Source organism: Passer montanus, unplaced genomic scaffold (genome assembly GCF_014805655.1).
Source record: "Passer montanus isolate IOZ18808 unplaced genomic scaffold, ASM1480565v1 scaffold121, whole genome shotgun sequence".
Classification (NCBI taxonomy): Eukaryota; Metazoa; Chordata; class Aves; order Passeriformes; family Passeridae; genus Passer; species Passer montanus.
The window spans coordinates 1,466,674-1,488,870 of NW_024358834.1; the positions used below are offsets into that span (position 1 = coordinate 1,466,674).

At 45.1% G+C, this 22,197-nt stretch overlaps 1 protein-coding gene across 9 annotated transcripts; it reads left to right on the forward strand.

Moving 5' to 3' along the window:
- Window positions 1–1,261: 1,261 nt before the first annotated feature.
- Window positions 1,262–21,541, forward strand: TERB1 (telomere repeat binding bouquet formation protein 1). 9 transcript variants are annotated; one of them, XM_039698177.1, is made up of 16 exons: window positions 1,262–1,542; window positions 3,514–3,571; window positions 4,515–4,625; window positions 4,805–4,933; window positions 5,375–5,506; window positions 5,924–5,984; window positions 6,080–6,195; window positions 6,311–6,433; window positions 6,967–7,119; window positions 8,193–8,324; window positions 9,701–9,826; window positions 12,634–12,757; window positions 15,769–15,885; window positions 16,979–17,098; window positions 19,504–19,623; window positions 21,407–21,541. In XM_039698177.1, exons 2-13 carry the CDS (start codon window positions 3,538–3,540, stop codon window positions 15,809–15,811), a joined length of 1,284 nt encoding a protein of 427 aa, XP_039554111.1. In that variant the 5' UTR covers window positions 1,262–1,542; window positions 3,514–3,537; the 3' UTR covers window positions 15,812–15,885; window positions 16,979–17,098; window positions 19,504–19,623; window positions 21,407–21,541. The 9 variants fall into 9 exon arrangements, with proteins under 9 accessions (XP_039554111.1, XP_039554119.1, XP_039554115.1 ...); XM_039698178.1 differs by lacking the exon at window positions 1,262–1,542 and adding an exon at window positions 1,865–1,949; XM_039698185.1 differs by lacking the exon at window positions 6,311–6,433.
- The last annotated feature ends 656 nt before the right edge of the window (window positions 21,542–22,197 follow it).

Sequence of the window (22,197 nt, forward strand, 5' to 3'; positions counted from 1 at the left end):
GTGGAGCTCTGATGGTCTGAGGATTCAATGGTGCAAAGAGCTGGAAGGTGAAATACATTTTATAGAATTCAGGGTCATTAGGGAAAGGGAGTGTGTGCTTGAAAGCTCAGTTCTGTCAGCCATATTCACCTAGTAAAAGGTTTTTTCCTGCACCTGTGTGTGTGGCCAATGCCAAGGGATGGCAGCTCTTTCTGTTGTGGGGGCATTGCAGCCTCCAACTGCAGAGCATTGAAATGTGTTTGCCAGGGCTCTGTTTTGGGGCTGGTCCTGGTTAACATCTTTATTGATGATCTGGAGGTGGGGATTGAGAGCACCCTGAGTGAATTTGCAGATGCCCAGTTGGGTGGGAATGTGGATCTGCTAGAGGACGGGAAGGCTCTGCAGTGAGACTTGGACAGACGCGATCAACGGGCCAAGGACAAAGGCGTGAGGTTCCACAAGGCCAAGTGCCACATCCTGCAGGTCACTAGCCACGTCAGTGTGAGCCAAAGTGTGCCCAAGGGACAAGAGGCCAAGGGCACCTGGCCTGTATCAGCAGCAGTGTGAGCAGCAGGACCAGGGCAGTGCCTGGCCCTGTGCTGGGCACTGCTGAGGCCACACCTCGAGTGCTGTGCCCGGCACTGGGCCCCTTGTGAAAAAGGACATTGAAGGGCTGAGGGTGTCCAGAGAAGGGCAGCAAGGCTCACAAAGGGTCTAGAAAACATGCCCTATGAGGAGCAGCTGAGAGAGCTGGGTTTGTTCAGTCTGGAGAAGAGGCTCACGAGGGACCTCACTGCTCTCTCCAACTCCCTGACAGGAGCGTGCGGTGAGGTGGGGCCGCTCTCTCCTGCTCGGCCTGCAGTGAGAACCAGAGGAAGTGGCCTCACGTTGAGAGAAAATTCAGGTTAGAATTTAGAAAAAAAAATTTCTAAACTGTTCAGGTGTTCAGGCCTGGGAATAGGTTGGCCAGGGAGGTGGTGGAGCTGCCCATCCCTGGAGGTGTTAAAGAGGCCTCTGGATTTGACACTGCGAATGGATTACTGGCTTAGGGTTTGCAGTGGCAGTGCTGGGCTAACGTTTAACTGGATGGTCTTAAAGATCCCTTTCATCCCTGACGATCCTACAATTCCAAGTGCTTCCTGCCTGGCCGGGGGAAGGCTCAGGGCTGTCCCCAGTCCAAGGGCGGCCGCGCCCTGAGGCGCTCGGGCGGCGCTGCGGCTGCGGCGTCTCCTGAGGGGCTGGGCCGGGCGCTGCCCTCAGCTCCGCGAGATCCCATCCCTCAGCCCGGTGGGGGCTGTCGCTGTCCTTCAACCAGGAAATCCCACCACTCAGTCCGGCGATCCCTGAGCTCGGCGTTCCCATCCCTCAGCTCGGCGACCCCACCTCTCAGCCCGCAGATCCCATCCCCTCAGCCTGCAAATCCCGTCCCTCAGCCCGGGCGATCCCATCTCTCAGCCCGGAGACCCCGTCCCTCAGCCCGGCGATCCCACCCCTCAGCACTCGGCAGCGGGCACCCGCCTCACCTCGGGGTCTGTCTGGAGCCACCCACGCCGCTGATCACAGGTACCTGAGCCGTGCCCCATTTCCCCCCTCGGGACTCCCCGGCCTTCCCATAGAAGAATGCAGCTGCTGTTTTAAAGAATGCTGCTTTAGACTGTTGCCTTCCAACCCCACCCCGCCCCACCCCCTTTTATTTAAATTTTTAAAATATTCTTTCCCTTTTCTATTTGGGCGGATCTGGAGTGTTTTCTAAGAGGTCAAAGTGGAGCTCTGATAATGAGCTGTAAATCACACGCGCGAGTAGACTCCCTCCTCCCTGCGAGGGAGCCGAAATAGGCCAGGACAGCCCCAAGTGCTGCTCCACAGCGCAGCGTCCTGCCGGCCTCAGCTGCTGCTGTGGGCTTTGGTTTCCACAGACGCCAACAACGCGCACTTCTGCCCTCTGGGCTTTGGTCCCTGGGTTTCGAAGGGTGAGTCCCGCCGAGGCTGGCTGGCCTGCTGACTGTGCCAGCCGTGTGCTCTAGTGCTGCTGAGCACACACATTGGCAGATCTGCACTTCTCCAGGACTGGTTTCTGAGGTTTGAAGCAATGTTACTGGGTTATTTTCCATAACTGATGGAGAAGGGTTTTATATGCAAATCTAGTTGTTTGTCTTTCCACCTTGCCCTGTGATGCAACAACTGAGGTGAGCTATTTGCATCTAATTAATGTAGGCTGGCTTATAAATACTATTTTGTGTACCTTCTGTAGGTTGCAAAAGTAAAAAATACCCAGGTAAAGTCAAGATGTATCCTTGTATACATACAGTTTTAAACCCCTTGTGCTTCCTATATTGCATAATTGTATAAACATGTCTTAAACTCTTCTGAAAAGCAATTAGCTCCAGAGTGAACTCATTTTTACAGCCTTCCTTTTGTTTGGGTGGGTTTTGTTTTTTCTTAGGCTGGCCGGGTGGTAGCAGTAGGATGAAAAGAGGTGAGGAAGGCTTGCAAGCTTTTGCCTGTTGTGGCAGGGTTGGATTTGCAGGAAAATGAAATGCATGTCTGTTCTCACTTCTGAAAGGCTGCAGGGAGATGAGCTCTCTCAGTTGTCGCTGTGTAACAGAAGCAGCAAAGGCATGGGGGTGATCAGTAGCACTCAAGTGAAAGCAGTCTTCATTAAGATGACAGTGATTCTGCTTCGAGCCTTTGCTCCACTTTGAGAAGGAAAACAAATCCATTATTAAGCTGGATTTGCCACTGATTTAAAGTTTCTACCTGGAGCTAAGTAATTTTTTGAGAAATTGTCAGAGGTTACTGTGATGCTTGCATCAACCTTCTGTGTTTGGGACTTGGGGCATGTTTGAGGGAGCATCTTTCTGCCTCCAAAGCTGAATGTCACTCTGCTGCTCTGCTCTCAGAGGCTGCCACGCTGGGTTTGTGAAGAATCAGTGCTGTGGGGTTTTGTGGGTTACATGGTTCATGTAATGTGACAGTGTCTTTGGTGAATTGCAATGAGTTCTCACTGTAAGGAAGATGTCTCTGTGCTCATTGCCTTTGGTTTGATCAGTACTGCCAGAGCAACGCTGATGGTTTAGTGGCTCCTTGAGCAGCAGGAGGCTGAGTGTTTGCTAGTGTTCAGCCCCGAAGTAACATTACTTGGCCTTAGTGCCAGTTGTTGGCTGACAGCCAAGTTGGCCACTCTCGTAAGGAAAATTGGATCAGCTTTGTTGTGATCAGTGACACAGAGCAGGGGATATTCTTTACTGACAGTGCCCCTCAGTGGTAACATGGAATTACCTGATTTCTGCAGAATGCCTGCTCTCAAAAATGATAACCTGGTAGCTAGAAATGCAGGGTTATCATAAAATATTGTATTTCCAAAGGAAAACTTTGCCATACAAGAATACATTAAACTGTGTGTGTGTGAGATGACAGAGTAAAAGCAGAAAACTGGAAAGTGTGTTTTAGAAAAATGATGTCATTTATACTGCATATGTTGTAAACACTGCTAACCTGAACAGACATGAAAACACTTTTTCCTTGCTGTTGTAGAACAAGAACAAAGATAAAACAAAAATGGACACTCAAAAGGTGCAGAAAAATCAGTGTGGTAAGAGATCTAGTATAATTTGTCATTACAATCTGCATCAATTTACAGAGTTTTAGCAGACTGTGTTAGGCCTGTTGTGGTGTGGTTAACAGCTGGGAAAACATACTTTTTCCCAGCTGCCAAATTTGGATATTGTATTGGATATGCAAAGGGTAAATCCAATGACAAACCTACACACATAGTAAAGCACACCACCACAAAGTCACTTGAAAAAAAAAATCACTAATATTCATCCATGTTTTTATTGTATTGTAACTTTGTTAATAACCCCAAACCTTGTAAGGATTTACAAGAAACCATACCTTCTGTCACTGTTGGAAATCATTATCAAATAAGTCTTTTAATTGTACCCCAGTGTCTAAGAAGCAGATTTTGCAAGTCTGTTGACCCACCTAGGGCTGTATGTAGGTGCCCAGAGAATATTTTGTGTTACGTCTCCAACCACCTGATGGAGGGCTCTGCTGCTGTGCTGCATGATTTATGTCTCCTGTAACTCAGTGCCACGGAGCAGCCTTGTGCTCTTGGACTCTTTCCTTACTACTCCATAGGGTTTCAAGTGCACTCTGAATTTTGTTTGCACGCTGAATACTTTAATGGCTGTGTATTATTTACACTTAATGCACCTTGCAATTGTGAATTTAATATTTAGCAATTTACATCAGACTTACTAAGAGTTCCTAGTAATTAAAGGCCAGAAATGTTAAAGGGGGGCTGTTAGTCTGCAAAGGAAATCATGCTCAAATAACAAACTATGGACAGCAATATTTCTAGGTTTGTAGTTTGTGGCTGAATAGAAGTGAGGTAGCTCCATTTTGGCTCACTTTCTCCCCTTTGTTAAAATATATGTACATACTACATTTTGGACAGGTTTATTCTAATACTGACTAGATTCATATATAGAAAATATAACAATTTTAATGATTTTTTTTGTGTTTGCTCCTAGATATGAAAACAGATCTGAACTTACTGCTTGAATGCCTTAAATATCAGATGGACTGCCCTCTGTCTCAGAAGGAGGCTTTGATCACTATCTATTCCATTTGCCAACAAAACAGTAAGAAAGGCTTTTCCTTGGAAACAACACAGTCATTTATGTTCACCATGTATGCTAAGAAACTGCACTGTAAAAATGTTGTCTAAAGGACATAAGGTTTGAGATGCTGGAAAATCTTAGGAGCCTTTCATTTTGCAGAGAAACAAAAGCAAAGTTTCTGTTCTTTTTTGCTCTTGTAGGTGAAGCAAGCGAATACTTTCGAGAAATTGGTGGTTTGATGTTTATAAATGACCTTGCCAAGGCGAGTGCTCATTGCATCGTAAAGGAAGCAGCTTTATTTACATTGGGGATTATTATAGAGAGTGATGGTAATAAAAATAATATTGTTTGTATTTCTGAGTGCGCTATGGCCCCCTGACGTTACTTGTGCTCCTGCTTTGTCTCCATTTCTTTTGGTCTCCCAAAATGAGACGACAAGATTGTCAGTTGGAGCAAGGGCAGTGAAGGTGCCCTGTCCATCCCCAGAACTGAAAAGTGCCTTGTTGATTTGTGCACGTAGAGTGTCTTTAAGTTGCCAGACACCTGCACTCTCCCTCTGCCTCAGCAGCAAGTGTTCAGTGACGCCTGGATTGTTCCAAAGCTTGCCAGAGTCCTGGCTGGTGTAGAGCTCACTGCAGGGGAAGCCCCCAGTCACTTCATAGTCCTGCCCTGTCTCCACTCGCCACATAGTGGCCACAACTGAGACTTAATAATTTAGTATTGTGAGTAGCTTACTTTAGGACTTAATGGTTTTCCCTTTCTGTTTTCAGTGTATTGTCAACAGACTTTGTGTACTTCTGCATTGTTTGAAGACCTCATTTTATTTTTAATTAAAAAGGATTCTGGTGTGAACTTGAAAAGAATGTCTGTTTATGTCATCTTAGTACTGGTTTCAAATAATAGTAAGTTGGGTTTTTTTCTGTGTTACATTTCTTTTCTATTTGCCAATCTGCAGTCCAAAATTTGGAACATTGACTAAGTAATGTTTTGGTGAAGTTAATTAATAAAGATGAATGTTTGCATGTAACTGAACCTGAATTGTCAAAGTAGGTTATTGCTCCCTGGGATTTCCTTGAACAGCAGAATGTGGTTTAGTTCTAAAAATACAGTTTGCAAATGCAAACCCATAGTTTCTGAGAGTGTCTAGAAAGAGAGAAACATAGAAAGGTTTTTTACCAATATGTTGACATGATTTTGTATTTCCTTCTGGGAGGATATGTGCTTAGGAAAGAGAATGTATGTATGTAAATGAAACTTGATGTTAAGATTTTGTCTGCAGCTGCATTTGTCTCTGGAGTCTCATGTGTGTTCTCTTTTAGAAAATGGGCAAACCTGTGTCAGAGATACAGGCTGCATCAGCCTGCTGCTGCAGTTATTCAGGTAAACAGGGTTGCAGTTCAAAGAGACAAATAATAGACTGGTTAGCAGCCATGTTTCCTTAACTGTTTGGGACTTGTTTGCACTGTCCTTAACAGAACAACTCTCTCCACCTCTGAGAAGAATCTGTCAGCTAAAACCACTGATCCCTGCTATCAGCTCTGGTCCTCAGTGTGCAGCACTCTCTGTGCCTGTGTCAACAACCCCCAGAACGGTAGGTGTTGCTCTGAAAGTTGTGGAAGAAGTTCAGAGATATTCTCCAAATCGGTAGCACTTTGGTTTCATTTCATTGGGTTTTGATTGGGGGTAATTTGTTTTTACTTTTCCAGAAGATAACCAAAACATTTGCTGTTCGGTTTTTCCCTATGCCAAAGAGTGGCTCGAGAGTTGCACAGAGCCTGAGATAGTTCGTCCCATTTGTTCATTTCTTGGTCTCACAGTTGCAAATAACTGTAAGTGCAGCTCAAGCTTTACACAGTTTAGCATTTGAGAAAAGGAAGTTTAATTAGAGAGTTAAATGGTTTTTTCTTTCCTGTCAATCTCTACAAAGTCATTTGCTGTTCTTCCAACTTTTACTCTGACCTCTGTATTCCACCATCTTTACTTACACGACGCTGTGCTCAAGCCCACAAATAGCCACAATCTGGTTACGTTTCATAGGGTCAGGAAAACTGTTTGGAGGTGTTTTGATGAAAAGTGTGTCTAAATTGAAGTCCTTCTTACATGACTGAAAACAATGACTTAGGTAGAACTCGGGCTTGATGTTTGCCATTTGTGTGCACATATTAGGGTCCTGTTTTCCTGTAACTATGTTATATGCAGTTACTCCATTTCTTGAGATTAATGTATATCCAGCTTCTGTTGTATAAGAAATGGAATGACTAACACATGCACAGAAAAGCTCTGATGGACTTAGTTGGTGAAATGCTAAAATAATTTGCAAACTCTGTTTGCTTAAATCACGTTTTTTCTTTTTTCCACTAAGCATATGTGCAGAAATATTTTGTTTCTATTGGAGGATTGGATACATTAGCCAAAGTTCTCCTTGAGCTTATGCATGATTCCTGTTTGAGTCACTCCAGCATGAAACTTGCAGTGGTAGTAACAAAGACTCTGGATGCCTGCATTGCTAATAACTGTGAGTGGCAAGACATTTTTTATCTATGGTAATTTTCAAATGCAATTTTAAAAGTCTTGTGCTGGTGGAAAAGTTGTAGAAATGAATGCTTTAAGGCAGTTAAGTAATGTACATCCCAGTGGATATAGCAGTGTTTTTTAAAACTCAGAGGTGTAAGTGGGGAGTGATTCAGTTCATTTGAGGTGGATTACCATTGTTGCTAAAATAAATACAGTGAAATTGAAACCCAATTGAAAATTAAAAATAGGATGCCACAGCTCATGCTGGGTAAGTAAAGCTGAGCTCTGGGCCTGGATTTGGTCAGTCAGTTTGGATCCTGGAGTTAGGCCTATGCCTGGATATTAAATTGTGTAGCTTTGGGAAGCTTTAGTAATTCAGAGGTGGAGCTGCACGAATGTGGTGTTTCTGCACAGCACACCCTGCTCTGGTTTGCTGGCTGGGTACTGCTCTCCTGATGAGGTCTTGTGTTTTCCACACAAGGTTTGCAGAAACCTGTGATCCTGACGAGCCTGTGCTGTGGCCATGGTTGGTGTATCTCACACTTGTGCCATAAGAGCTTCAAATGGAAGTCCACAAAAGTTGAAGAGCATAAGCCTGCACTAGTTCTGAGGGTAGTTTCAGATCAGTTGGGTGTGACAGGACTAGGCCTCAGCATGGATGGACTAGCAGTGGTGTTGCCAGTGCCAGGAAGGGCTTGCCCCCTGCTCTTCTTATGGCAGATACTCTGTGTGTCAAAGCTGATTCAACTCTGGCTCCATGCTAGAGCTGATAAAGGACATGGAGAAACTCAGCAGGGATCTCCAAAGCTTGCACAGTGCCAAGCCCTCGTTCATCAGATCTTCTGCCTCATCTCCATGGAGCACAGGCTGGGAGGATAGGCAGGGCTGGATTTGGGAGCAGCACAGGAGGGATGGGGTCATCTGAACAGTTGGAGGTGGAGCAGAGCAGGGCTGAGCAGGCCCACGGCTTTGAGGGGTTTGTAGAGTTTCCTCAAAACCCAGCATTTTATCCTTGGAGAATTCCTGTACACTCATGACTGACTTTATTTTCCTTCCAACTGTTTCAACAAACAGCTGCCATGGGTGTTGTCTTGGCACAGTATCACACTGTGTCAGAGCTGCTGAAGCTGCTGTCCAATGAGACACTGAGCACAGGAGAAAAAATCAGTATTATTCTAACAATTGGACACTGTACTGAAGTTTGTGGTAAGATTTGCTTTTTCTTTTTCCTGTCAGCTTCTCCTAAATTCTCGTACACTGACTCCTCCAGTGGTGTCACTTCATCAAGACTAGAAAACGAGAGACAGTTCTCTTAAATGCTATAATGTCAATATTTGGATAAAAAGTTTCTATAATGTTCATCTTTAACTTTTAAAGCTTATTAGCAGGAAGTGTCTCTAGTAGCTTTGAAAAAGTAGACTAAATATGCAAGAATTCAGAGCTGGGCTTAGGTGTCACAGGGAAGAGTGAATCCAGACCTGAAAGCTACTGCAATCCAGACACAGCAAGTGGGTTGTCTTGAGCACCCTTTTCATGGTCCTTGGAACATACAGTTCTGTCCACTGCTTACAAGGCAGTAATATTTGTAAGAGCCATGTAAGAGCATTGGTTTTCAAGACAGAGAAGCAGTAGGTAGCCCTGAAATGTTTTGTCATGTTCCTCAGGGCTTGCCCAAGCATATCTGGCACAAATGCAGCACTTCAGTTGGTATTTTGTGGTAGTGCAAGCAAAGAGAAAGGGAAGTTCATTTGTAGTCCTGTTTTTTCACATGTGTGTTTAGATAAACAAGAAAAAGGCCTTATGTTCAAAAATCGTGGTTGGTTTTCATCCTCTGAGTGCCAATAACATGTTCAATGATTAGCTCAATAGGACAGAAATTTATTGTAGCAGACATTTTTTCATGAAGAATTAGTGAAACAAGACTTAATGGAAAATGTCTTTTGAATAGAAAAATGATTAAAGCAACAGAAAAAAGGTTTCTCTTAAAATGTCAACACTGTCAAAATAAAAGTGTTTACTTTTCTAATTTCCTTTTTTATTAAGTTTAAAAAGAAAGAGCTATGTTTAGCAAGTTATCAGTTCTAGGAATACATATGCAAATGAGGTCACAATAAAAATTAAGCTAATTACATAATGAATGAGGAGGAACAGATTGGCTAGAGCAGGATTAAACTACTAATTTTATTTTGCTGATTATAAACCTTGAGATTTTGATACTTCTGCATCACAGGCCTCACTGAAATGTCGCATATCTACTCCAAGAGCAGGCAATGGAAGAGAAGAAGTACAAGAGTCATTATTCAAATGCTTTAGGCCACAATTAAATGAGCTTGGAACTCCATCATATAATTTGTCTCAGTAGTCATCCTTCAGTTTTCTTGCAGTAATCTGAGTTGTGGTCAAATCATCCTGTGGGATGTAAAGCTCTCCTGCTGTCACTGCAGCAGGCTTGGGTCTGTAATGAAAATCTCTCTTTCTACAGAAACTTGCAGAAAGTTGCCAGTATTGGCTGCTAAAATTACTGTAAGGTTAAGGTGTGTGGGGCTGAAACCAAACCTTTCCTTTGCCATGTCCTGTTCTAGAAGAAAACCAGTGTGAGCTGCTTCAGAACAATGGTCTGCCACTTATGATTCAGGTATTGACAGAATCTCAGGATGAGGAACTCATCAAAGCTGCTACTTTTGTGCTGCAGAACTGCAAACAAATGAGTAAGCTTGCTGTTACTGCTTTAAAAATGACAGTGATTGTTTCCATCTCTGTGTCCTGCTGATTCCCCAAGTGATTTTAACTGTGGCAGCTTTGTAATTCTGTGGACTCCTAAAGATGTTTGTTTTCTGCACAGAAAGTTGCTTATTTGTCATCAAGAACTGACTTAGGCAGAAAAAAGAGAAGTAAGAATTCCAGCAGTGTTGCAATAATGCATTTGTGAAACCTCTCCATGTAGGGCCAGTTCTTAAAGCTTTCCCATCTATAAAGTGTGTGGAAAATATGAACATTGTCATTTAACACCCAGTGGATACTCTCTTCCTGGGGATGTAGCACTAGAGGGAGAGAATAAACCAGGAGATAATCAAGCCTGAAATCACTGTGTCTGCATTAATTTCCACTATTAAGAAATCTTGATTTTTTTTTTTTTTCTGAAGTAGGATGTATTTTTTGGCCCCATTTCAGTTTTTTATTAATTATCTGTACAATACCTCCCATGAAACAGAGAGACCTTGTCCTGTGATCTCTAGAGCGTGGAGGGTGTGCAATTGCCAATTAGAAAAAATAAACCAGTATCTACATTTCTGTGCTGCAAGCACAACTGAGAGGTTTGTGTAAGATTGAGGGGGTGTGTGGGAGACCTGATTGTAAGAGAATAGCGAGAGTGCTGCAGGCAGTCTCACCCCTGATAAGGTGCAGCTGTGTAAAAGAGGTGACCATTGTTAAGGGAAAAGGAGCGCAAATGCTGAAGTGCACTGAGCAGTCACAAGGGGGTAAAAGGGCACACGGGTGTTATGATACTGCAAAACGCTATAAAAGGCTGTATTGGGGAATAATCAAGTGCTGATGCTTGAAGGTGTTAATGGTGTCAGTCTTGTGTCCTCTGTCAGGGGTGTGGGGCTTTGTAGTGTCCATTAATACTGTGTTTTTATAGTGTTCATTAAAATTGATTTTTGTAGAAAAGTAGAGACTCATACTGGTCCAGAACCCAGAGTTAAGTCAATGCAAAAGTCTTTTTTTTTCCACAGCAGCATTGTGAAAGCAGTTTACAAGGAACTATGATTGCAAGTTCACCTCTTGTAACTGCAGCTTATATTTCAAGTGTGTTAACATTTATGTGTAAGTTTCATAAAAATTGTTATTTTGCAATAAATTATTGGGGCTGGCCCTCACCATACTAAAATATAATAAATACCTTTTAAGAGTTACTTGATAAAATTTTAGTGGATTTTTATATTTTATGAAGCTGAACAGTTGTCTCTGAAATTATATGATAACTCATTAAATGTGAACAATGCAGAAGAATTGGATGTGCAGGTCAGAAAAAGATGTCTGCAAGACTACTAGAAGAAAGCAAAAGAAATTTTACACAGAATAAACTCAATTGAAAAACAGCATGATGAGGTTGGCCTACTTGCCAAAACAGGATGAAACTAATCACATCTTTCCAGAGTTTAAAGAGAAAGCAAAAGTGAATCCTTAAGATAATTTCATTGTGAGCAGAAAACCCAGGAAAAAATGTTGGATTTGTGTGAAACTACAACCTGCAACTTTTATCAGTATTGTAGATCAGACCGAGTTACAGGTGTGCAGAGAATGGAGGCATCTGTATTGTATGAAGTATTGTAGTTTACTGTAAACCCAGATTTTCTATGAGATAGAAAAAGAAGTGGAATTTATTTTTAATTGCTGGACATCCATACCTATAATTTTTGTATTTTCATGCATGAAATGCTCAGGGTTGTACAGTTGTAGGAACTGATTTACTGATCTGCCCCAAAGGGTGGATCACTGGAATAAACATACAGCAGAACACACAACATGACAAAGCCAGGGGCAGAGCTCAAACTCCCTCCTCTTGCAAAAAGCAAGAGCAGCACACCTTTCAAATAAATACAGGATAACACTTTTGGGCATGCTTTATATGACTTCCATCTCTTCTTTCTCCTTCTAGAATGATTCTCCTAAAAAAACCCAAAAAACCCCAAAATCAGTGGGTTTTTTTGGAGAGGAACTGTCTGCACTAAATGGGAAGGTGTGAATTAGCATCTTCAGCTTTTAAAGGGAAACAACTGCTCTTGTATATTTCCAGGAAATATATCTTTATTAAGATTTTGACACTGCATACTTCTAGCCACTTAACACTGATTTAAAGTGCTGGGCTTTGAAACAGTGAATAATTCCCACTGATCTCAGTGGAAACTTGAAGTGATCAGTGATGGCTGCTCCCAAAGATCCTATTCTGGGCATTTTATCCCAGAAATGAACCATACTAAACTGACTCATTCAGTGTGGCTCTAGAATACTAGTGCAATACATAGAGCAATGTATAGACCTGACATAGGTGCCTTTATCACCGTATTTGAAGCTTTCATAAATACTTACAGAAAGACTCTTCAGAAAGCACCAAAGTAAAGTCAGAAGTTCAAGTGACAATTTCCTTTGGAAATCAGTGCAACTTCCTTTAACTGAGGGTTTTAGCATGCTTTTCTTGCCTAATTTGCTGCAAATTGCCATTTAAGTCTCTTTCCTCTTTCCTTTTTCCTTTTCCCTTTCCTTTTTCCTTTCCTTTCCTTCAGAATGTGTTCATAGTAGAGATAGGTAATGACTGAAGGAGGGGTGGAATGACACGGATTCTTTTCTTCCTTCTTTTCAAATTAATACATATTACATATAAAATAATAATCAAACATGTTACTATGCTGCCAGGTTGGTATGCTCTAATTTAATCCACTGACAGTTTGGTTTTCCTTTCAAACTTGAAGGATAATTATAATCTCACTGTTTTAATTTAACTGCATGATTTTAGACACTTATGGGGAGGCGTGGCAGAATGGAAGGCTACAGCTTAGAGGAAGACCAAAGGTTTTAAAAACCAACATTCTCTGCTCTGCCTTACAGCCTGCTCATCAAAAAGACACGTCAGAGTCCAGGTAACAGACCAGACTGTAAGCATTGTGTTTTCCTCAGGGTTTTTTTCCCCTGTGTTTTCCAAAACACAGTCCTGCAATTTCACTTCAGGCAGCACATCTGACAACTGGCACCTGTTTCATGAAGGCCAAGAAAAACGGGGAGAAACTACATAAAAAGCTGATGACCAGCTATGCTATCCTGAGGCCTCATGACCACCTTCTTTTTTCCCCTGGTTGGCCTGAGTGCAGGTTTAGCTATTTGATAAACAAATTTAACTGTTTAGATAGCAGAAACAGATCAAACCTTAACTGTGCTTCGCTTTGCTTTGCTCCTAGAGGGCATTTGTTTTGAGGCCACATTATTAAACTTGCCTTGTTTCCAAACTCAAAAGTCCTCCTGAATGACATTTAATCTACTTTCACTCAAGTAAAATCTCACTCCTTGTCTCTTCTCCCAGGTCTAACTCATAACTAGGTTTTAAACAATTATTTTGTTAATAAAAATCATTCTCTTAACACCTTAATTCTATTATTGACTCATGGGAATGGTTTAGATTCTAACCTCTGTCATCAATTTACAGCTCAGATTCTTAAGGAAGCACCCTGAAGGAGATGATGCCTATTACTCTCAGCTCAAGTATGTGTTGAACACACCTGTGCACTTAAAAGCTACTTACACCACAGAATTATAAAAAAACCTGAATTTTCTTACAGATACAGGCTTTGAAATTCCAGATAAATTTGTGGTTGGATATGCTCTTGACACTAATGAATACTTCAGAGATTTAAATTGAGTTGGTAATGCAGTATAGGTGAAGAGGAAATGTTTGTGCTTCACCTTCCATAATTCTACTCCACAAGTCTCGTGGCTCAGCCATGCTACAGGGCATCCTGAAGCCCCGGGATGGTGAGCAGCATACAATCTGCAGCCCCGTCTGGAAATAAAGTAACTTGTAATTTGGCTTTAATTGGATATTTGTCTGTCTTAGCTCAATCCTACGTTGCTCTTCTGTCACCAAGTCTTTAAAGCGGGCCGAGGGGGCGCCGAGGCTGGAACGAGCGGGGACCGGGGCCCGCCCAGCGTCACGGCCCCGGGCCCGGCCCCGGCCCCGACAATCGGGTGCCGCGGTTGCCGGGTAACCGCGAGCGGCCCCGGCAGCGTCTGTGACAGCGCTGCGGCCTCAGTCGCCGCAGAGCGCGCTCCGGGCTGGCCGATGTCAGCCTGGGCTCGTGCTACGGCTACACTCAGCGATTCGTCAAGTGAATTGTTCGGAGAGATTAGTCTCTGCGAGCGAGTCCTGAACTCGCAGAGCATTGGTCTCTGCGAGCGAGTCCTGAATTTCGTTTGAAGGTAAAGATTGACTAAAGTTGTACTTTTTGGTTTTGTCACATCTGTGCTCTGAAAGAGAATTCCAAAGGGAAATACAGGATGTGATAATGCCAGTGTTCTGGTGCAGCAGTTCAGTGGCATGTACAGCTGAGAAAGATATATGGTCTACTGATTGTGCTTTTTTTCACTGAAGAAATGCAACGTTTCCTAAATATACTAGTCTATACAGTTTTTCCTATAGTGATTACTTAAACTGCTTAAAGGTGAATGAGTTCTGTTCAAGTTTCAGTAGGTTGTTATGATCTGGTTATTAAAATTACTAGGGAGATGCCCCTGAATTAAGGTGCAAACGAGACCATATGCCAAAGTCAGTAGTCTGGATTTTATGTAACAGTAAATGTGAGGAAGAGACAGAGAGAAATAGAGAAGGAGGTTGGGGAGGGGGAGAGAAATAGAGTAACAGATAAGTAGAAAGTATCACCATTGTGTGGATGCCATGGCATACCATTAAATCCTCTTCTGGTCTTCTCTGTGGTGAGGTCTCCCAAAACCTAAGACTCCAATGGATTCATGCAGATTTGGGCAAGGTGGGACTGCTCAGGTACCTCCCTGGGGTGGGGCAAGTTGGACTCTGTCTCTTGCTACTTTCAAATAATATCAAATCTTTAGCACCAGTATATCCTTTTGAGTCTGCTGTGAATTGGGTTGTGGATTTTCAGATCTGTTGTGTTACTTTGCATGCCATGCAGTGATCTGGTGCAAGGGCTCAGGAATGGCTCTGGGGGCACTTTGGAGGTCCTTGATGGGCTATGACACCCCCTGAGCTGCCCCTGATGGGAATGTCCCCTGGATGTGGCCTTCTGGGGGTGGGGGGTTTTAGAGCTGAGCCAGTTTGTGTGAGGGAGGATGGGTGTCCACTGCCTCTTACCAGAGGTTGGGCCACAGAGCCAAAATTTCCTCCTTCCCCCTCTGCTGATGGGAGGTTTGTGTGCAAACCTCCCATAGTCTGTGCTATGACTTCTCCTCCCTGAAGCCAGACAGAGCTGATTTTCAGGACAGCTGCTAGGTTTGGCTTTGTTGTGGACACATTTTTCTCCCTTAGCCTTATTCACTTCTCCCCAGGCCTGAGCTAATAGATCAATAGTGTCACCTTTATCTTGTCTCAACTTCCTGTAGGTGGCTTAACTCACAGTCCCAAGTTCCAGTCAGGAGGCGTTTTCAGGGAGGGATGGGCTTTGGTGGTCACAGCTTCTTTATACACAGCTTTGGTGGTCACGGCTTCTTCTGTCACAATGGGCAAAAAGTGCTTCATAACAATATTTAAGCCATTAGGCATAGCATTCTGGTCTCTCACAAGTCCTGTGAGGAGCAGCTGAGAGAGGAGGGGTTGTTTAGCCTAAAGAAGAGGAGGTCCACTCTAGCTATTTTTAAGTAATATTTAAGCTACAGCTTTTTCTGTTCTAACGATTATTAATGTTCAGATTTTTAGCTCCAGGTTTCAGTACGATTCATCTTGGAATTGCACAAGGTAGCCATCTAGTCCAAATAAAGTCCAACTAGAGGCCTAACAGTACTAGTTACTTATGCCAAACAAGCACTCAACTACTTTCAAAGAATGTAAAAATTTTAGCACCAATATATGCCTTGAATCTGCCATGGATTGGGTTCTGGATTTTCACAGTTCCATTGTTGCTCCCTCCAGTTTTGTTGAGGCATTGTCGCTCGTCTGCGACATCCTCCCTTGAAAATGGCGTCCGGATTGCCAAAAACGACACCAACACCTCGTCTTTTGTCCCGGGAAACGCTGAAATCTTTTACTGTAAGTACCCACTGGGGCTGTGTTAAGGCTGGAAACTCCCCTGCTGTCCCTGGTGTCCCTGCCCCTGTTGTCCAGCAGTGCTGTGAAGCTGCAGAGCCCCTGCCCAGCTCTTTGTGCCGTGCTGCTGTTGGTGGGGGCTGTCCTGGTGCAGGAGGGAACACTGTGTGATGTTTCAGGGACAGCCCAGCGCCTTGCCTGGCTGTGCCACGGGAGCCAAGTGAAAGCAATGTGCAGCTGAAGCCCTAAGCATGTGTTCTTTCCCTTTGCCACAGGAATTCCTTCTGTCAGGCTGGACACTCCCCTGAGCTGGTCTGACCAACCTGCCCTTGGGCCCCTGGGCATGTGGGGGGGAAAGCTCAAACTCTGCCCAAAGCCTTGAGAGCCACAGCTGGTCCCAGCCAGAAGAGCTCCCAAAGCAGCAGTTCTCTCTCAGCTCCTGGGTGGGCACAGCTCCAGCCCTGCAGGAAGCCCTGGAGTCAGGGCCACAAAGGTCCCTTGCTGTCTGGAGCTCACTGGGCTGAAGATGCCCCACTGCTGAGGCTCTGGCAAGGAGAGATCTCTGTTTTCTTCTGTGGAGGGGCCTGTGAGCCCAGGCAGAGAAAACAAATGCTAATTAACAGAGGGAACTAAAACTTGGACACATTCCTGCGCACCTCACGCTTGGTACAACTTTGTTTTCTTGCATCTCTTGGACTCACCCAGCAGCGGTATCTCCTTGCTGTGAGTTTGGAGTGTTGTGCAGGGATGGAGTTTGGGGAGTTCTGAGAGCTCCTCCCCATTCTCTGAAAAGTTCACTGTCTCAATCCAATGAAACATAAGAGGAAACAAATGCCCAAAGAGCAGAAGTCCCCAAACATGTCACATCAAATCATGGAGAAGCTAATGGGACACAGCCATGTGGTTGGAGTATGTGTATTCCACTCTTTGTTATTAATTTACTGATGCTAAGTATTTCAGCAGGAAACTTCCAGGGCTTCCAGGACTGTCTTAGTGGCTGTGATCACAAGTTATTCACCAGTGCCACTTGTTCAAGAAAAGCTTTTCTGAACAAGCGCATCTCTGAGGCTCTAACTGGTTTATTTTTGTCTTTCAGCTGCTTCCCTCTAAGTTCCTGAGGGAAAAGTTTCTCAGCGTGAAGAAGAGGGCCATCACTGGGGGGAGTATTCTGCCCAGAATTGGCCCACGTGTAGACCAGAGTGAGACTCATCAAAAGGTAGCCTTTTCCTGCTCTTTTCCTTTCTGTTTAACATGATGTTTGAAGAGGGTGTGTGCTTGTGACAGGCTTGCCTCCAGCAAAATACCTCAGTGTCCAGGTCCTGCTGTCATTGCAAGCTGCTGGCAGTGGTGCACTGGGAGTCCTGATGTGCACAAAGCCAACACAAATAACCTCTGCTTCAGCCGCTGGGGTGCGGCTGCCATTGCTAAAGCAATGGGGGAAGGCTGGGGACACAAAGGCACAACATTGGCATTTGCCATTCTCCTGCTGAAATTCTCCTCCTCTTGCTTTGGTGTGGTTACCATCAAATGCTCAGGGTCACAGGATTCCCTCCAGAGTGGCAGCGTTGGCCTTGGAAGGCCGAGGAGCTGCAGGAATTACTTCATATTTAGCAAAACAAATTGCATTAATGCTTTGGGTTGGAACAGTGTGTTGGGACCCGGATGGGGTGTTAGTTAGAGTTTGCAGGCTGCCAGACGTGCAGGGGACTCACCCTGGGCAGAGGGGAATGGATGTGCTTTATCTGGATCAGTGCCTACTTCAAGGTGTGTTTAAAGCTGCTTTGCTGGCAGGACTAGCTCAGTATAAAGCACAGTCCAAACGGGTAGGTGACTGAGTGGGCTGTTGAGCAGGAAATTGGCAGCAAGAGACATGGAACAAACTGGTGAAGGATTGCTCTGGAGAGGGGCATTGGGAACATCTCAGGGAGGGGCACAACTAAGGGACAGTGTGCTGCAGCCACTCCCTTCAGCAGACTGTGTCTCTGTGGAGTCACACAGGAGACCTGCTGGTGTCTCTGCAGTGACAGCAGTGTGGCTGCAGAAGGCAGACAAAGCAGGGGAGAGTTTTCTCAAAGCAATGTGTCTGCTCCAGAAGCATTTGCTTGTTGTTGTCACATCATTCCAGACATGCCTCTACAATGGTATTAAATAAGATAGCAATAATTACAAGAAAGCACCCATTTAAAGCACATGGAAAAAGGCAATGCCAACTCTACTTTTACCCCAGTTGCTGAGAAAACAACTGAACCTTATCCTCATTCAGCATTCACCTCATTTGTCTTTTTATTTTCACCTCATTTCTCTTTTTATTTTTGCCTTTCCCTCTGTTTGAAACGCACTAACTTTTAAGTACAATTAAAGGGGACAATATCATCGAAGCAAAAGAAAACTGTTCATTAGTAATGATTCAGCTGAGCCGGGTGTGTCTCCCTCCCTGAGAGCTGAGGACACACACACCCTCTGAGAAAATGGCAATCTTTCTATCCCCTCCATACCCAACCAGGGCAGTCCCTGTCCCCTGGATGGGTACTCATCCAGGAACTTCCATTCTCTACCAACCACCAACTTTTCTGTCCCCTCTCCTCCTACTTCCTTTTGGTCAGGTCTTTAACTCCGTCCCTCTCACTGCAACACCCAACAAACCAACCTGAACAAATCCAAACCACAAACAACACATAGAACCAACAAATTCCATTATTTTGCTTAGTGACCTTTTGGCTTCAGCAAAATATCACCTCATCTCACACCTCCTCTGGTACTGTTCTCTTTTTACTGCTGTCTAAGTTCTAGAGCAAAAAAGATATTTGCAGTTGTGTGGGCCTCGCTTTCCCTGTCTCAGAGTAAAGGGCATCCCAAAACGGTTTCCCATGGAGTCTCCTGTAAATTCATGCATTTTACTTACTCCATGAGTGCTCAGTGCCCCAGAGCTCTGTGACCACATGGGCAGAGGGCTGTGCTTAAGGTAAGTGCTGCCTGGCATTCTGGAGACGGAAACCTGGAGAAATGCATGCCAAAAGAGCAGTTTGGCTTGAACCTGCTCTGTGTGGCCCAGCAGGTGTCAGTCAGCTCAGAGCAGAGGTGGGTGAGCCACTGTTTCCCCAGTGCGGGCTGGGCAGACGTGCTCCCACCTCATCTCACACCTCCTCTGGTACTGTTCTCTTTTTACTGCTGTCTAAGTTCTAGAGCAAAAAAGATATTTGCAGTTGTGTGGGCCTCGCTTTCCCTGTCTCAGAGTAAAGGGCATCCCAAAACGGTTTCCCATGGAGTCTCCTGTAAATTCATGCATTTTACTTACTCCATGAGTGCTCAGTCAGTGCCCCAGAGCTCTGTGACCACATGGGCAGAGGGCTGTGCTTAAGGTAAGTGCTGCCTGGCATTCTGGAGAAGGAAACCTGGAGAAATGCATGCCAAAAGAGCAGTTTGGCTTGAACCTGCTCTGTGTGGCCCAGCAGGTGTCAGTCAGCTCAGAGCAGAGGGGGGTGAGCCACTGTTTCCCCAGTGCGGGCTGGGCAGACGTGCTCCCCCAGAGTTTGTACTTCACTGGGGATCAGTGTAAGATTCTCCTTCATGAACCTTCCTCCCAGCAGCTGAACCTCTCCGTGCTCTCCCTTTCCTCTCCAGCTGCCGTCAGCTCCCCGGAGACTGAACTTGCTTCAGGCTTCCCCACCAGAGGTGGTATTTCAGAACTTCGTCGTTCATGAAGCCTCTGAAATGGCACTGTCTCTCATTAATAAAGGCAAGGTAAGTGCTGGGACGTGAAGCTTTAAGACTGTGCTGGAAGAGGAGAGTGGTGTAATTCCCATAGTGTACAGCAAAGCAAGTTAGCTGCTGCAGCACATGCAGAAGAAAATGTCTCAGCACCTCTGTTCTGCAAGATGGTGGAAATCTTCCCGTGCTGGGAACTGTCCCCTGATTTTGGCTGTGCGTTGATGGTGTCTATCCCAAAGGAGTTTCCTTCTCTTGAAAGCTCTGGATTGACAGGAATGTTGAGGCCTGTACAGTTCTTACCTGCTCTCATGCTTTGCCTTGAGTCTATAGCACCTCCTGTGTCTCCTTGGTTAATCTTGGTTCCTGGTAGGAATCTCTGCCTTACTCAGCCTGTTTGGCTCCCTTTGTGCAGCTCACAGTCAGCTCAGGGGCTGAGTCTGCTCCACTTTATGCTGGAATCACTTCTCATTAATGGCATTGGCACTGCAGGAAGCATGTTCTGAAAGAGCCCTGGAATCAGACTGATGTAGCAGAAGCAGTGGGAGGCTTTTAGGTGCCACTTCAACTAAAAGGTGCTCCCGCTTGGCTTCATCCAGCTCTTCTCAGGTTTTCCAAAAGCAACATGGTGCTCTGTTTTTCCTTTGGAGAACCAAAGCCACGTGCTCCTGGAGGTTTTCACTTTCACTTGAAGAAATTGTGAGTGTTTTGCAGTTTCCCAAGAGAGTTGAAAGGGAAAAAGTTGAAAAATTTCAGCAGTTATGTTCCACTGTAAAGAGGAAAACTGAGACCGTTTGAATTTCAGTCAGGAAAACATTTTCTCGAATGAGGCTTTTGCCAAGAGTGGGCTGGTGGGAAGAGACAGGAGGGAGTCAAAATCATCTGGGTTAGACTTTTGGAGAGCATTTTGGTGCTCAGGGGTTGATATAAAATTGCTAGAAAATGCATGTTTGCTGTGTCTGTGTATCCCAGAGAGCAGAACCTGGCCTGCTGGCTGCAGGCAGGAATGCCCAGCAGCCCAGCTTGCCTGCACAGGCCGCAAGAACCCCTGGAGAGGCAAGATTGGCTTTTCATACTGGAACCACACTGTCAGTCAGTGCTGGTCATGTTTTTCCAGGCAGAAAATGCCTTTGAAGCCCATAGCTAATAGGCACAGCCTGTCTGTGTTTGTCACTTTTGGCAAGTTGATTGCTCTCATGGTTTTATGATTCTTCCTTGCTGCTTTACTGCCCATTTAAATTCTCTTTGTCATCTCCTTGTTTCGGGGATTGTCTTGCTGTGTTCCTGCTTTTGCTTTTCAGGTTTGCTTTTATTCCCAGTAAGGCCACAGTATTTGGTCTTCTCTCTTGCTGGTCTGCCTGCCTGACTCTATCCCCAGAACATGTTCTGAAACCCAAACCTGATCTGCTAGAAGGGAATTTCTTCCTTCCCCCAGGACAATGTGCTGGTTTGCTTTCAGGTAGCACCTTCCCTCTCTGGAATATGACTACTGCATATTCTGTGCTGGCAGAAGACAGCAGGTTTTTTGGCCCTGTTGAATATGCAGATGACTTGGTTCAGGTGCTCTGTCTCCATCCTGCTGGTGCTGACCTGCTCAGCCCTTCTTTCCCACCAGGCACTGTCCTACTGCCCCTGGCCAAAATGTTGGACCCAGAGAGAAGGGATTCAAGTTCACCCGTGTGAATTACATTCCTGAACCTCCACAGCTGAAAGTGCTTTGGAAAAGGGGCCAAGGAGGGATGACACCAGGGCACAGACAGGTCTCCTCTCATCCTGTTTCCACAAGTGGCAAAATCATCATTTCACGTCTTTCCTGCAGAACCCTCAGGTGGTGAAGGTCTCCATGGAGAGCTCACCTTACTTCCAGCTCATGTGCTCCAACGATGCGTACCGCGTCGTGCTGCCAGGTGCATCTACCCCTGTGCGCATCCGGTTCACCCCCAACAAGAACAAGGTGAGACTGGAGGAGCCAAACCAGAGAATTTTCTCCAAAACCACCCTGCACTCTGGATATGGCCCATTCCATGCTGTGAGCTTGGCTCCAGGCCATGGACAGGCAACCTGCAGCAGCCACTCACACTTTGGCACGTGCTGTCAGGCACTGCACCCAGGCCTGACAGGCTCAGCTTCCCCTCCCTGCACATTTCTGAGCATTCCCAAGGGAAGATGCAGAGGGGACGATATGAAAATGACACAGGGATGTTGACAATGACAGATGTTCAGCTATCTCTAGGTACAGTGGAAAGAGCTTAATTATTATGGAAAATTCTAGAAGAACAAAGGTCTGAGAGCTTTCCTCCTTCCTGACTGCCAGCAGTTTTCCTGCCTCGCCCTGAGCTGGAGCAAAGATAGTGCTTTTTCACACCCTCTGTTCTCCAGCCTTGCAGCTGTGCTGTCCCAGAGCACAGCTGACCATGGTACAGCTGCAGGGCCAGGGCAGAGGATGTGCTGTGCCTGTGAGCCCAGCCTGGCACAGGCACACTGGGCTCTGGGTGTCCTTAGTCAGCAGGAGGTTGCTGAGCTGCAGGCGACTTGGACACCTGTCTGAAAGAGCTCAGGTCCCTGAAAGGGCAGGTCCAAGCTGCAGGCAGACCTGTGAGCCCAGAGCCC